The sequence below is a fragment of the Orycteropus afer genome, unplaced genomic scaffold (genome assembly GCF_000298275.1).
Source record: "Orycteropus afer afer isolate SDZICR_OR568_19922 unplaced genomic scaffold, OryAfe1.0 scaffold00754, whole genome shotgun sequence".
Lineage (NCBI taxonomy): Eukaryota > Metazoa > Chordata > Mammalia > Tubulidentata > Orycteropodidae > Orycteropus > Orycteropus afer.
The window spans coordinates 349,475-366,279 of NW_006922341.1; the positions used below are offsets into that span (position 1 = coordinate 349,475).

The 16,805-nt window shown below is 46.4% G+C and overlaps 1 protein-coding gene across 1 annotated transcript in view; it reads left to right on the plus strand.

Annotated features, from left to right (window-relative positions):
• Nucleotides 1-16,805, plus strand: part of PIGG (phosphatidylinositol glycan anchor biosynthesis class G) — a 66,231-nt gene that overhangs the window by 22,308 nt on the left and 27,118 nt on the right. The window contains exons 3-5 of the mRNA XM_007957505.2: nucleotides 2,711-2,920; nucleotides 3,874-4,062; nucleotides 5,319-5,460. Of these exons, the coding sequence (XP_007955696.2) occupies nucleotides 2,711-2,920; nucleotides 3,874-4,062; nucleotides 5,319-5,460 (541 nt within the window). The remainder of the gene's footprint in view (nucleotides 1-2,710; nucleotides 2,921-3,873; nucleotides 4,063-5,318; nucleotides 5,461-16,805) is intronic.

Here is a 16,805-nt window from a genome sequence, read left to right on the forward strand (position 1 = left end):
CAGACCGCAGCTCCATGTGTCTCCTTTTTTTTTTTTTTCACGCAAATTCTTCTGCTAGTTGGGGTTTAGTCCACTTTTGTATCCTTCCCTTCAAGGCTCAGGGGTGCAAGATTATCTTCTGTGTCTGTGTTAATTGGTTTTCCTTTTCTTTGTTGAAGGAGGTCTGTGCAGTCGTTCTGCCTAGTCCGCCATTTTGCCGGAACTCCAAGAGTTGATACTTTTGAGTTGTGGTGTTGGAGAGGAATGCTAAGAATGCCATGGATTGCTAAAGGGACTAACAAATCTTTCCTGGAAGAAGTGCAGCTGGAATGCTCCTTGGAAGCGAGAATTGCCAGACTTGTGTGACCTACTTCGGGCATGTTGTCAGAAGGAACCATTCCCTGGAGCAGGATGTCATGCTGGTAAATGGAGGGTCAGCGATAGGAAGGCCCTCAACAAGGTGACTGACGCAGTGGCTGCAATGATGGGCTCAGGGACAGCAAGCGTCGTGGAGCTGGCACAGGGTTACTGTGAGTCGGAGATGACTGTGGCACCTAACCCTAATTTGAACCCACCTAGCGGCAGTATGGAAGAAAGGCTTGGTAGTCTCTTTCTGTGAAGATGACAGCCAGGATGAGTGAGAATCGAGTTTTGATGTTGTGTCTGGACAGTTTGGCACATCTCTGTGTGGCTCTTGGAGCTTTTCCTTTTCCTTGTTGGAGTTCGTTGAGCTTTTTGGGTATATACATTGATGTTTTCCTCACATTTGGAAAGTGTTCAACCATTATTTCATCAGTTTGTTTTTTTTCCAGCCCCTTTTGTCTCTTCTCGTTTGGGTGTATGGAGTTCTGTTCATGTTTTTAGTTCTTTCTTCTTCAGACTGTATAATCTCATTGATCTGTCTCTAAGCTTACTGGTTCTTTCTTCTGCCAATTTAAATCTCCTGTTGATCCTCTGTCATGAATTTGAATTCTTGTATTTGTCAACTCCCGAGTTGTTAAATGCCGTTGTTTCCTGGCAGTTGCATTTGACAATGCGCCTGGGCCTGGGGCTTCCCATCGAGTTCCAAATCTGGACCTTGCCCTCCTGATTTTCACGGCTGCTGCATCTGGAGCTGGGGATGTGGGGATGGCAGCAGCCCGTGCCAAAACACGAATACTCACTCTTCTTACCAAGTTCAGTGGTTTTTCTATCATAAGTACTTCTCCATTTGTTATATATCTTTGGTGAATTTCTGAAGTTCTGGAAAAGTTGTTTCTGACAGTTTGTTCTGTTATATTGTTGCTTTTGGGGGTGAAGATTTGCTCAGCCCACCTAATTCATACTTGCTTGTATTTGCTGTTAAAGAGGTTTGCCAAAATTACTGCACTTACTATGCCTTGAGGACTAAGGTGTGCCTGACCCAAGCCGTGGTTGTTTCACTCATCTCATCGTGTGTGTGAAAGCTGAACAAGGAACAGGGAAGACCAAAGAAAAATCAATGCATTTGGTGAAGAACATAGAATATACTGTGAACTGTCAGAAGAAGGAACAAACCTGTCTTAGAAGTACAGGCAGAATGCTCCTTAGAAGCCAGATGGTGAGACTTGGTGTCATGCACTTTGGACATGTAATCAGCACCAGTCAGTCCTGGAGAAGGACGTGATGCTTGGTAAAGTAGAGGGTCAGCCAAAATGAAGAAGACCTTCAATGAGATAGACTGACGTAGGGGCTGCGACAACGGGCTCACACATAGTCCCGGTTGTGAGGATGGTTCAGGACTGGGCAGTGTTCAGTTCTGTTGTACCTGGGTCGCTAGGAGACGCTATCAGCTCAGTGGCATCTGGCAACATTGACATTATCCACTTGCATTTATTTGGATTGCACAGAACCCTGGATCCCAGTGCTGTAGGGTGTTGTGCACATGTGAGACCCTTTACCTGTTCCTGGGGCCTTTTCCGTTCTGTGCTGAAATTACGGCCTCGCCTGATTGGAGCTGAGAGTTATGGACATAAGGTGACTTACTTGTTTCTCCATTAAGAAGGTATGAGAATATGTCGTATGAGGAATCTAAGTCTACCCTCATCTCAGAATGTGGAGGAGAGGATGTGGCCTAGCCAGCAGCCCTGGGCCAGTCTGCTGTGAGACTTTCTAAGAGCTCAGGCTCAAAGTCTCTTTACTCCTTAGGCATGGGAGTCTGTGTTCTCACTGGAAGTGGGACGTTGGAATTGCTGGAGCGTGTAGGATCAACGTATGGCATGTTTGTCCTAGGGAGCAGATTCAAAGTTAAATGGTAACTCAAGTATCAGAGCTCGTGTTCACAGCACAAGATACACTTACTTCATTTGCTTCAAGTCTGTTCTTGATCTGTACCTTGTCTCTGTCACTGGCCCGTATCTTGTCTTTGTGACTGGTCTATACCTCCTCCCTGTCACTGCTCCGTAACTTCTCTCCATTACTGACCCCCACCACCTCTCCGGCCGTGGTGTCCTCTAGCTATCCCTGCAGTGGCCTCCTCTATCCTTTTAACAGCTGGAAGGATCACTCTTGGTTAAGTCTTCATTGTGGAGTTTGCTCTTCTTCCCAGAATCTGTGTGTAGCTTTTCTTCCTTGGCCCAGTCGTTGTTTTTGCGATGAGTATCCCCCAGGATTGGGGTGCTGTGCACACCATTCATAAGATGGCTTTCGGTGCCCTTTCTCAAGCTGAGTGTTTGGATTCTCTTGTCTGATTCTCCATTGTCTCTTCCTGCAGGCATTGATGACTGGGAGCCTCCCTGGCTTTGTTGACGTCATCAGGAACCTCAATTCTCCAGCATTGCTAGAAGACAACGTGATAAGACAGGCTAAAGCTGCCGGGAGAAGAATAATTTTTTATGGAGATGAAACATGGGTTAAATTATTCCCAAAACATTTTGTGGAGTATGATGGAACAACATCATTTTTTGTGTCTGATTACACAGAGGTTGGTTTTCAGACAGGAGAAGTGTGTACAGAGGGTAGAGCCCGCATGCCTGTTACTGAGTGGGAAGCGCACCTTTTGTACGTGGCCTTGTTAGTATGTGGGTGGTCAGTACAGGGAGATTTTGAACATTACTCATTCGTGTCACCAGTGGGGGCATGAGCCATGTGTGTAGAGTGCAAAGCACAGAGCAGTGAGCCACCTCATCAAGGGGCAGAAGGGGTGTTTGAACTGTGAACAGGACCTTCTCAAGGGGATACGGGGGTGGCAGCATCTGGATGGGGTGGCAGCATCTGGACGTGACTGGCCTGGGATTCTAGGACCTGCCTGAGACCCTCAGAGCTGAGAGTAGTGGAGGAGGTGTGCAGATGGGTGGGCGATGTGACATGGTCACCCACATGTCTCAGAGGTCAGCCTGTGATACCCCACGATGGACACAGTTCTCAGGGACTGAGTTTCCGTGAGGCAGAGGGAGGCATCACCCACACTTCTTTATGTGGCAGTGTCCTTGTGGGAGGACGCGGCTGGCTGGGGGGCTAGACAGATAGTCTCACAATGGGTTTATTTCAGTAGATGAGGTCACTGGGTGTTGGGTCTCTCCCTCCAAGGCAGCCTTCTCATGGATCACACATACCCCAGAGCTCTTGGGTCTACACCCCTTCCTGCACATCACCTATAATCCTAGGCCGGTCATGGCCCCTGGTGGCCCCACAGGAGTACATCCCATTTGTCCAGATCTCCACCCTCATTTACATACTCTGCCCCATGTATTCTGTCTGTACCCTGAAGGCAGAAAAACGCATGAAAAAAACCTCATTGGACGCACAGCAGTGTTTGTTCTTTTCACTTCCATGAGTCCCTGTGAAGAACCCCTGGGCTTTAAATAACCTTGTCCATTGTTCCTTGGGGAGTGACAGTTGGGGGAGCATCGGTGAACGAATGTTTATGCTTCAAAGGTTGATAACAACATCACAAGGCATTTGGAGAAAGTACTGAAGAGAGAAGACTGGGACATGCTGATCCTGCACTACCTGGGGCTGGACCACATCGGCCACGTCTCTGGGCCCCACAGTCCCCTGATTGGGTCTAAGCTCAGTGAGATGGACAACATCCTCATGAGGATCCACACGGCGCTGCTGTCCAAGGTGAGATGCCATTGGTGTGGGAGGGAGCCTCACCTGGAGGTGGTCCTAGGAGAACAGAAGCTGTAAAATGGGCTCAGTCACCTGAGAGGGAAGGTGTCCTTACGGCCTGGTTGATGGAGCCAGGCTGAGTAAAGCATCCTCACGGCCCTGTTGACTGAGTGCAGGCCACGTGCTAGGCCATGTGCAGTGTCCTCATGGCCTTGTTGACTGAGGGCAAGCCACACTCCAGGCCATGTGCAGCGTCCTCACGGCCCTGTTGACTGAGTGCAGGCCGCCTGCCAGGCTGCGTACAGTATCCTCATGGCCCTGTTGAGGCCATACATCAGGCTGCAGGAAGTGCTTCCTGGACTTAGTTGTGTAATATCCCCAGCAGTCCTAGAGAACAGGGTCTGATAGGGTCTCCATCCAACTGTTCATTCAGCCTTTGTCCAGTACAGTCTTACTGTCTGGGCACTTGGGTCACTCAGTGAAGCAAACCTATCTGCCCTCATGGAGCTGACCTTCTGGCCTGGAGAGACAAGCAATAATGAAGCACAGGCCCTAAATAGGTAACAGAGAGTGTGCTGGGAGGTGGTTGGTGCCATGGAGAACAGGAGCAGGGGGACCCTTCCTTGAGGAGGTCTGGGATGTGAGCAGGTACTTGAAGGAAGGGAGGAGGTAGGTGCTCTGCATCTGTGAGGGGCATTCCAAGCAGACAAGATGCCCTAGCAGGTGAGAGTAAGGAGTGGGCGTGTCCAGTGAGTAGATGTGGCCTAGGAAGGGCATCAGAGGAGTCCAAGAACGGGTGTGTCCAAAGAATGGGTGTGTACAACAGGAGGCCTGTGTGGCTGGACCTTGAGCCCTGTGAGTAGGGCTGGGTCATTAGGCGTGAGCGTGCTCTGAGCTCTTTTCTGGTGGTTTTGGTTTTAATCCTCATAACTTTTCAGAATAGATCCTCTTAGCCTCTCCATCTGACAGATGAGGAAGCGGAGGCAGGAGGGAATGTGCTGAAGGTCCCACAGCTCAGAAGTCAGATCGAATCATCTGCATGCAGGGCCTGGCTGGTGTTGGTGCAAACACGTGCTGTCCACTGGTTCCATTTGTGATGTTATTAGTCCTTACTCCTTCCTTCTGGCTGTAAGCTCTTTGGAAAACAGTGTGGTTCCTTCGGAGAGAGTGATTTGTGCCATGAAGCCAAAGTCTTGAGGCGGTTGCCTCACCAAGAGTATGTTGCCTTCAGGCTGAAGACGCCTGAAGTATTTTCCTCTGCCTTACAGGAGAGGGAGGCTCTTCTGCCCAGCCTGCTCGTTCTCTGTGGGGATCACGGCATGTCTGAGGCGGGCAGTCACGGGGCCTCTTCCACGGAGGAGGTGAACACGCCTCTGGTGCTGATCAGCTCTGCATTCGGGAGGAAACCTGGTGAGCGCTTAGGAACGTAGAGCATCTGAACTGTGCTTCCTTGTTCTGTTTCATGTAGTCTGAATTTACTTTTCAAAAACCAGCTTTTAGAAGCCTGTAAGCATGAGATACCCTGAGCAAAGCGAGAATGAACATAATGAGATGAGGGCCAGTTGGGGTTAGAATTTGCATTCCATCCTGATTCGCGGTTGTAGCAGTGAGTTTGCCTAATGCCCGCAGTTCTGTCAGTTTCTGCCTCATGTATCTGCTGCTCTGCCATTAGGTGTATGCATAGGATTGTGCGTCTTGGAGAGTTGGCCCCTTCCTCACTGTGTAAAACCCTCACTGTCCTGACACTTTCCTTGGCCCTGAAGTCTACTTTATCTGAGGTCAGTATAGCCATGCCAGCTTTTTTCTGATTGGTGTCAGTGGGTGTATCTTTCTTCATGTCTTACTTTGAATCTGTGTCTTCACATTCAAAGTGGGTTTCTTGGGGACAACATGTAGCTGGTCTGGCATTTTTATCCACTTATACAGTCTCTGTCTTTTACTTGGTGTATTTAGACCATTCACTTACAAAGTGATTATTGATGTAGTTGGATTCCTAGCTACCATATTTAAATGTATTCTGTTTGTTGTTTGTGCTGTTTTTGCTTTCTCTAATGTAGTTGGAGGAGCTCTGGTAGCATAGTACCTACGGCACTTGACTGCTAACCAGAAGGCTGGCAGTTCAAACCCACCAGCCACTCCTCAGAAGGAAGGTTGGGCAATCTACTTCCGTAGTGATACCACCTCGGAAACCCAAGGAGGGCTCGTTATGAGTCATGTCTGACTCGATGGCACATAACAACAACAGTGTAGCTGGACATTTTGTATGATTCCATTTTTTCTTCTCTGTTAGACTATCAATTATACTTATTAATAATATTTTTTTAGTGGCTGCCCTAGAGTGTGCCATATACACTTAAAAGTGTAGTCTGAGTCCACTCTCAAATAACTGTACCACTTTGCAGGTGGTGCAGGTGCAGTAACATGGTGTGCCCAGTCCCTTCTCCCATCTCTCATAACACTGCAGTCACACCTGTTCCATAAGTGTGATCACCCATCCTTGTAACACTGGAGTCACACCTCGTACCTTCTATTAGTGTGTCACTTTCTGTAAGTGTGATTACTTGTCCTTCTAACACTGCAGTTACACCTGTCATCTTCCATAAGTGTGATCACTAATCCTTGCAACACTGCAGTCACACCTCTCACCTTCCATGAGTGTGATCACCTGTCCTTGTAACACTGCAGTCATGCCTGTCACCTTCCATGAGCTGTAATCACTCATCCTTGTAACACTGCTGTCATGCCTGTCACCTTCTGTAAGCTATAATCATCCAGAATATTGCTGCTGTTAGTTAATAAGAAAAATAAAAGGCTTTAGTTTATCTTCATTTATTCTTTCTCAAACATCTTCTTTCTTGATGTGGATCTGATTTTCTGACCTATACCATTTTCCTTCTCTGAAGCACTTGTTTCAACATTTCTTCTTGGCCTGATTCTTAAAAGTATTGTTTTTAACAAGTGTATTATATGATCACTACTGCTTGGATGTCTTGGACTATTAATAAATGTTGTGAGTCACTTAGAGACATCTAAGCCACATGTGTGAACTGGAAACCAGAATCCAAACCCACTGCTATTGAGGCGATTCTAACTCATAGCGACCCTGTAGGACAGAGTAGAGCTGCCCTGTGGGGTTCCAAGGTTGTGAATCTTTACAGAAGCAGACTGCCTCATCTCTCTCCCATGGAATGGCTAATGGGTGCAAACTACCAACCTTTTGGTTAGCAGCCAAGCGCTTAACCACCGTGCCACCAGGGCTCCCTTATATGCGCTGAAGGAAACGTAAATACTTCTTAAAAGTATCCATTATTTCAACTCATAATTTAGTCCCTTCAGATCAGAATTTGCTTCTTACGGGCATTACGCACACTCCAGGCCTCTCACCAGGCACACATCCCTCCCTGTGACCTGTACCCCATGGCCCCTCTGCTCTGTGCCACATCACCACCCCTTCTTAAACTGCTGTGGGCAGCTTTTGGTCACTTTGCTGAGCTGTTCCCAGGCATCCCTGCCAGTGACCTGCACCCCACAGCCCCTCTGCTACGTGTCACCACCCATTCTTACACTGCTATGGGTGGCCTCCGCCCACTTCCCTGAGCTGCTCCTTGGTGGGTCACCAGTTATTCCAGTGTTTCAGTGAAGCCCAGTCAACACTTGCTCTGTGGACCCTGACTTCAAGTAGTGTTCATATAATACACCTGCACCGCTGGCTCCTTGGCCTCTGGACATCATACTTTCCTGACTTCCTCCCACCTCTCACTTCTTGCCATCTTTGCTGGCTTAGTGTCTTCCTGATCTTCGTCCAGTCTGTCTCTTCCCTCCACCCAAGTTCATTCATGAGACTTCATCCACCTCCATGGTGTCCATCCATGCCTCCTCCCCTGACCTCCAAATTGTTGACTCAACTGGCTGGCTGATGATTCCACTGGGGTCCCTTGAGAGGGTAAGTGCAACAGGTTCATGCTCTCACTGTGTCCATGTTATGAGCCGGCCTGTACTTTGACAGGTTCACGCCCTCACTGGGTCTTATGTTTTGAGCTGGATTGTATGGTGACAAGTTCACACTTTTGCTGTCTCTCTGTTATGAGCTGGGACTCTGCTTTTTAACACTTTCTTGAGATATAATTCACATGCCATGCAATGTATCCATTTACAGTGTACTACTCACAGGTTTGGGAGCTCTGGTAGCATAGTGGCTAAAGCACTTGACTGCTAACCAGAAGGCTGGCGGTTCAAACCCACCAGGCACTCCTCGGAAGGAAGGTTGGGCAATCCTACTTCCGTAGTGATACTGCCTCGGAAACCCAAGGAGGGGTCGCTATGAGTCGGGGCCGACTCGACGGCACATAACAACAACAACAACTAACAGGTTTTAGTTTATTCACAGAGTTGTGCAATGATGTCACAATCAATTTTAGAACACCTTCATTGCCCCATTTCTTGGTTGAATATTAAAACAACAACTTAGCTGTACAGAGAATGGATTGTAGCCTGGCTGGGATGGAAGTGCAAAAGAGGAGATGGTGGCAGTGAAGGTGGAGACCAGTGGGTGGAGGACATGCTGCTGGTCTCAGAGTGATCTTCTGAAATGCTTAAAATCTTTAAGTGCCTTCCTATTTGCATACAGGATTAAGTTCAGACTATCTTGTATGACCTGCTGTGTGCTGTGCCATGAGATGACAACTATTAAAACAGTTGTGCTGGCAAGAACTAGTCAGATGGATAGATGGAACAAAATCAAGAGACTAGACCGTACAGGGGGTTTGCTGTGTGATAAAGGTAGCGTTGCAGATGAGTGGGGAAGACAGCCTGTGTGGGGTGTGGTTATCTCAGGTAATCTCTGAGTCGCCGCTCATTCTTTGCATTGGTATACATTCCAGATGATCAAAAACTGCCCTAACTGAATTAAGACACCCAGCCACTCGTCTGTCACTTGGTCGTGCTGTGGTGGTTCGCATGTTGCGCTCATGCTGGAGGCTATGTCACCGGTATTTCAGAAAGCAGCAGGGTCACCCATGGTGGTCAGGTTTCAGCAGAGCTTCCACACTAAGAGATTAGAACGAAGGGAGGGGCCATCCACTTGTCAAAGAATTGTCCGGCAAAAACCTTATGAATAGCAGTGAAACAGTGTCTGATATATTACTGGAAAACTTTATGATTAGCAGTGAAACATCGTCTGCTATGAGGAGGTGAAAGGGAGTTTCCTCGGGTGTGGCCTGTTTCCAGTATATATGGACTTCTTGGCAAAACTCTGACTTTGCTTGATCTGGATCCTGCATCCGGCTCATCCTCATCTGATCTCCAGTTCTTCTTGGACTTGAACCAGTGGCCTGCTGTACTGCCTGCTGATGTTGGGATTGTTGCCTTTGCAGTCTCTGAGCCCTCAGCCTGCCATCTTATATTCTGATCTTAGATTTGTCGGCCTCTGCAGTTAGCAGCCAGCTGTGTTGATGTTGTTGTTATTAGGTGCCGTTGAGTCGTTTCTGACTTACAGCAACCCCATGCACAGCAGAACGAAACACCGCCCGATCCTGCGCCAGCTCCGTGATCCTTGCTATACTTGAGCCCATTGTCACAGCCACTGTGTCAGTCCATCTTGTCGAAGGCCTTCCCCTCTTTCATCGACCCTCCATCTTACCAAGCATGACATCCTTCTCCAGGGAATGGTCGCCTCTGATAACATGACCAAAGTAGGTGAGACGAAATCTGGCCATCTTCGCTTCCAAGGAGCGTCTCGGCTGTACTTCCTCCAAGACAGATCTGTTAGTTCTTTCGACAGTCCATGGTACTTCAGCATTCTTCACCAGCACCACAACTCAAAAGCATCAACTCTTCTTTAGTCTTCCTTATTCATTGTCCAGCTTTCACATGCATACGAGGCGATTGAAAATATCACGGCTTCTGTCAGGCACACCTTAGTCCTCAAGGAGACATCCTTGCCCCTCAGCACTTGAAAGAGTTCCTTTGCAGCTGACCTGCCCAGTGCTACACATTGTCTAATGTCCTGATTGCTGCTTCCATTGGCATCTATTGTAAAACCAGGCAACGTGAATTCTTTGACAACCTCAATCTTTTCTCCATTTATCATGATGCTGCTTATTGGTCCAGTTGTGAGGATTTTTGTCTTCTTTATATTGAGATGTAATCCATACTGCAGACTCTGTTCCTCAGTCTTCATCAGTAAGTGCCTCCAGTCATCCTCACTTTGAGCGAGCAAAGTTCTACCCTCAGCGTATCTCAGGTTGTTAATGATTCTTCCTCTAATCCTGATGCCACGTTTTTCTTCACATAGTCCAGCTTCTCAGATTATTTGCTCAGCATATAGGTTGAATGAGTATGGGGAAAGGGTACAGCCCTGACACACTCCCTTCCTTTGTCCCCTTCTTCCATTCAAATGACAGGTCAAGGTACAGGTTCCTCATGAGTACAATCAAGTGTTCTGGAATTCCCATTCTTCTCGGTGTTATCCATAATTTGTCATGATCCACACAATCAAATGCCTTTGCATAGTCAATAAAGCACAAGTAAACATCTTTCTGGTATTCTTTGCCTTGAACCAAGATGCATCTGACAGCAGCAATGATATCCCTTGTTCCACGTCCTCTTCTGAATCCATCTTGCACCTCTGGATTCTCTATCAATATACTGCTGCAACCGTTTTTGAATTATTTTCAGTAAGAGTTTGCTTGCGTGTGATTTTAATGATATTGTTTGATAATTTCCACGTTCTATGGGATCACCTTTCTTTGGAATGGGTTCAAATATTGATTCTTCCAGTCAGTTGGCCAGGTAGCTGTCTTCCAAATCTCTTGGCATAACCGAGTGAGTGCTCCAGTGCGGCATCCGTTTGTTGAAATATCTCAATGGGTATTCCGTCAATTCCTGGAGGCTTGTTCTTTGCCAATTCCTTCATTGCAGCTTCGACTTCCTCCTTCAGTACCATTGGTTCTAGATCATATGCCACCTCCTGAAATGAATGAAGATCAACCAGTTCTGTTTGGTATAGTCACTCTGTGTATTCTTTCCATCTTCTTTTGATGTTCCCTGCATCATTCAATATTTTGCCCTTAGAATCTTTCAGTATTGCAACTTAAGGCTTAAATTTTTTCCTCAATTCCTTCAGCTTAAGAAATGCCGAGTGTGTTCTTCCCTTTTGGTTTCTAACTCCAGGTCTTTGCACATGCATTGTAGTAATTGGCTTTGTCTGCTCAGGATGCTCTTTGAAATATTCAGTTTAGCTCTTTTATCTTGTCATTTCTTCCATTGGCTTTAGCTACTCTCGCTCAAGGGCAAGTTTCAGAGTCTCTTCTGTCATCCGTTTTGGTCTTCTCTTCTTTCGTTGTCTTTTTAGTGACCTCTTGCTTTCTTCATGGATGATTTTCTTGATGTCATCCCACAATTCTTCTGGCTTTTGGCAACGCTGTATTGCCTGTCCATCTTAGGTTCCTCATCCCCTATTGCAGTGTGAGTCAGGAGAAGCCTCTGGCCTGATGTTTTATCCACAGACTTGGGATTTGTCAGTCTCTCCAACTGCATGAGCCAATTCCTTGGCAGAAATCAATCTCTCTCTTTCTCTCTAAGCTTCACTGCTTTTGCTTCTGTAGAGAACCCAGCCTAAGATACTGGGCTTCAAGAGTGTTTCTAAGAAACAAAATCCTAAGGATGAGTTTTCCAAATTGCTTCTAAAGTCTGACTAGTCTTAAAGATGCTGATGACTGTGTCTCCATTAGTAAAAAGGGAACTGCTAGTCCATGGTATGAGGTGGCAGTATTAATACACAAAATGGCACCACCAATAGATTAAGTATTGGTGAGAAGTGAGGCTTTGGGTGATCACATGTTTAATACTTTTGTGCAGTTTTGTCAGAGTGAGAAGTATAAAGAAGCTAGTTGGTTGGTCTTGCTTACGCTGGACCAAGTGATGAACAAAAGAGATGAGCTCAGTGCTTCAGAGTCACAGCTCAAGCACCACATAAAAGGCCTCAATGTTTCCATTTGTGGCCTGAAAAAAAAAAGCTGTATTTCTCGTAGTAAGAGAGCTGATATTGCCAAAAACAAAACCCAGAGTCTTATTGTAATTGTAGCTGAATTACCCAAATTGAATTCCCAACCTAGAATGGTGTCTGAAGTTAAAGTGAAGGCAATTGATTGGGAAGAAATGGTATCCTGAAATTTGGGGTGTAGGCATATGGACAGATAATAAGGAAGCTAGGACCATTAATCCTCTAAATTTGTTGAATCACTCCTGCAGCACAACTGGCACTCTCACCCCCATCTGATGAGATTAACCCAGTTGTCCTGCTGAGTCTGTCTGAGATGTCACCTGGGGCAGGGCCTGAGACAAATGCCTTACAGGACATTGCTGAGTATTCCCAGGAACCACCCCCATCACCCATTTTTGCTTCTAGATCAGTAACTGAGTTAAGGTTTTGGTGAAGAATATTGAATATTCTGGACTTCCAGAAGAACAAACAAATTTATCTTGGGAGAAGTACAGCTCCTGAGAAGGGAGAATGCCACCAGGGATTTAATCTTTAATACTTTGGTCATGTTATCAGAAGGGACTATTCCCTGGAGAAGGATACCATACTTAGTGTTGTGGTTACCTAGTGCCAATCTGACAAGAATATACCACAAATGGGATGCCTTAACAAACAGGAGTTTATTCTCTCACAGTTTGGAGGCTTTAAGTCCAAGTTCAGAGTGCTAGGCTCTAGGGGCTGTGTGAAAGCCCCTTGATCTTGGGCTTCAGCTCTGCCTTCTGCTCCCGGCCCACTGAAGCTAGAGGCATCTCTTCACTCAGGCATCTACCGGCTGCTGAGGCTAACAAGCCTAAGGTCGACAAATAAAATGCCACGGCACCAATGTTATCAAACCACATGGCAGGCCATTAATGCAAGTCCGTTCTAAGTCCCAAGGTTGGTAGAGCATGGTAGGCTGCTGAACAATGACATGGCTACATGCAGAGTCCAAGCGTGCCATAAGCTAGAGACTATCCCCCTGGCTTCTCTTTATATACAGGAAGCAGACCACATCCTAAAGGCAGCTACTCAGCTGCTTGTGATAGATTCTACCATGGAGTTGATTACCAGTCTCATCATGGAGAATATTACATCCAGCTGCCCAGCCACTCAATCAGGCCCAGCCAAGTTGACAGACTGAACTACCACACTTAGTGGAGGTTCAGCAAAAATGTGGAAGAACCTCAAAGAGATGAATTGATGCAGTGACTGTAACAACAAGCTCAACCATAGCATTGATTGTGGGGATGGCGCAGGACCAGTCAGTGTTTCATTCTGTTGTGCATAGGGTTGCTATGAGTTGGAACCAACTCAGTGGCATCTAACAACAACAGATCTTTAACTAGATTTAAGTGAGCCCCAACAGGTATAGTACAGAGTGTGACCCAGGAAGAGGTGTGCAACACTCCAAAAGAACTGCTTGAGTTTGCTAATATGTGCAAACAGAACCTGGAGAGTATGTGTGGGAGTGGCTGTTAAGGGTGTGGGGTAATGGTGCAGGGAAAAGATTGGATCCGTCTGAGTTTATTGATTTGAGTCCTTTAAGCACAGATTCATTCATTGTTTAAACTTGAGAGGTTAGGAAAGGATCTAATTGTTTATTTGGTTGACTTACTGAAGCATAGATTATGCAGTGGCCTACACTAACTCACATTGAAGTACCAGGCCTGCCTTGGTATAACGTAGAAGAAGGTATCCAAAGACTTGGAGAAATTGTCATGTTAGAGTGGGTTTATCAGGTTAGACACATAGACTTGCTTATGCAGTGCCCAAAAGACACACCTTTTCCCATACTATGAGGAACAAATTTGTAAAGGGAGCCCCAGCATCCTTGAAGACTGCTGTGATTGCTATTTTATGTAAGCCAGATTTGACGGTGGGAACTGCGCTACTTGAATTAAGACATCTAACTACAGTGAGGCTGATTGGACCCTGTGGTGGTGGGGGCCAAGTGGCAGCACTTAATTGACAAAGACAAGGTGGGCATAGTTATTATAATAGACAGTGGAGTCAAAGCAGTAAAGAGAATATTCTGACTTGGTGGGCTTAAAGTGTTGGCTACTTAGACATGGTGTCCCTAGGAGTGAAATAGATGGGGAATCTACTAAATATTTACTTGATCTGTACAGACGGAAGAATTGTAGGTTAAGTGAATGACAGTCTAACTTAAATTCCAAGAATAGAGAGTTATGGCTCCCCAGTTGATTCCTAGATTTGAGCCAGTTTTCAGACCCACACCCCTTGAATGAAGGGGAGCCTTGTTGTTGTTGTTGTTATGTGCCGTCGAGTTGGCCCCAACTCATAGCGACCCCTCCTTGGGTTTCCGAGGCAGTATCACTACGGAAGTAGGATTGCCCAACCTTCCTTCCGAGGAGTGGCTGGTGGGTTTGAACCGCCAGCCGTCTGGTTAGCAGGCAAGTGTCTTAGCCACTATGCTACCAGAGCTCCCTAGGGCCCCTTAAAGAAGGACCCTACCACAATGTCAAAAATTTGTACTATTAATCTTTCTCCCAGCCTTCCCCAAAGGGATCTGTGCCCTTTTACGAGAGTAACTGTTCATTGGTGAAAAGGAAATAATCAGACTTTTTGGGGATTGCTGGACACTGGTTCTGACTGACACTAATACCACGTGACCCAAAACATCACTGTGGCCCTCCAGTCAGAGTAGGGGGTATATGGACATATTAGCAAACTCTGAACCCATCTTGTGATTTCCCTGTTTCCAGAAAGCATAATTAGAGTAGACATACTCAGCAACTGGAAAAACCCCCATATTGGATCCCTGACATGTAGAATAAGGGCTATTATGGTAGGAAAAGCCAAGTGAGAGTCATTGGAACTACCCTTACCTAGGAAAATAGTAAACCAAAAGCAATATTGCGTTCCTAGGATTCCAGAGCTTAATGCCACCATCAAGGATTTGAAGGATGCAGGGGTGGTGATTCCCAACACATCCCCATTTAACTAGCCTATAGGAGCTCTGGTAGTGTAGTATCTAAGGCATTTGACTGTTAACCAGAAGGCTGGTGGTTCAAACCCACCAGCCACTCCTTGGAAGGAAGGTTGGCAATCTACTTCTGTAGTGATACTACCTCGGAAACCCAAGGAAGGGTCGCTATGAATCAGATATGACTCTATGGCAGTGGGTTTGGGTTTTTTTTGCCTATACCCAAAACGGGAGCTCTGGTAGCATAGTGCCTAAAGCACTTGACTGCTATTCAGAAGGCTGGCAGTTCAAACCCACCAGCCACCCCTCAGAAGGAAGATGGAGCAATCTACTTCCGTAGTGATACTGCCTCGGAAACCCAAGGAGGGGTTGCTATGGGTAGGGTCCGACTTGACGGCACATAACAACAACAAATACCCAAAACAGATGGATCTTGGAGAATGACAGTAGATTATCAAAAACTTAACGAGGTGGTGACTCCAGCAGCTGCTGTTCCAGATGTAGTTTCATTACTTGAGCAAATTAATACATCTCCTAGTACCTGCAATATAGCTATTGATCTTCCCAATGCCTTTTCCTCAATTCTGGTTTGAAAGAACACCAGAAGCAGTTTGCTTTCAGCTGGCAACCCCAGCAATACACCTGCATTGTCCTATCACAGAGGTGTATCAGCTCTCCAGCTCTATGTCATGATTTAGTCAGCAGGGACCTCAATTGCCCTTCTGTCTCATAAGATGTCACATTGGTCTATTGCACTAATGACATTATGCTGATTGGGCCTAGTAAGGGAGAAGTATCAATTCTAGATTTATTGGTGAGACATCTGTATGCAGGATGATGGGAAATTAACCCAATAAAAATTCAGGCACCTTCTACCTCAAATGAAATTTCTGGGGATCCAGTGGTGGCATAATGCCTAAGACATTTGACTGCTAACCAGAAGAGTGGTAGTTCAAACTCACCAGCCACTCCTCGGAAGGAAGACTGGGCGGTCTGCTTCCATAGAGGTACCACCTCAGAAACCGAAGAAGGGGTTGCTGTGAGTCAGAACTGACTCAACGACAGTGAGTTTTTTTTTTTTTTTAGTGGTACGGGACATGTCAGGATATTCCTTCTAAAGTGAAGGATAAGATATTGCATCTGGCTCCACTGACAACTAAAAAGGAGGCACAGTGCCTGGTGGGCCTCTTTGGATTTTGAAGGCATCATATCCTTCACTTGGGTATGCTACTCTGGTCTAATCAAGTGACTCAAAGCTACTAGTTTTGAGTGGGGCCCAGAACAAAAGAAAGCTCTGCAACAGGTTCAGGCTGTTGTGCAAGCCACCCTGCCACTTGGGCCATATGATCTGGCTGATCCAGTGGTGCCTGAAGTGTCAGTGGCAGGTAGAGATGCTGTTTGGAGTCTTTGTCTGGCTCTTATTAGTGAATTGCAGACCCCTAAGATTTTGGAGTAAAGCCCTACTATTCTCTGCAGATAGCTATTCTTCTTTTGAGAAACAGTTTTTGGCCTATTACTGGCCCTTAGTAGCGACTGAACTTCTAACTGTGGCTACCAACTTACCATGCAGCCTGAGCTGCATGAACTGGGTGTTGTCTGATCTACAGAGTCATAAAGTCAGATGTGCACAGTAGCACTCCCTCATTAAATGGAAGTGGTATATACAAGATCAGGATAGAGCAGGACCTGAAGACAGGTCCTGTAACAAGTAGGTTACGTATGGAAGTGGTCCAGATGTCCATGATCTCCACTCCTGTCACATTGCCTTCCCCTCGCAGTCTGCACCTA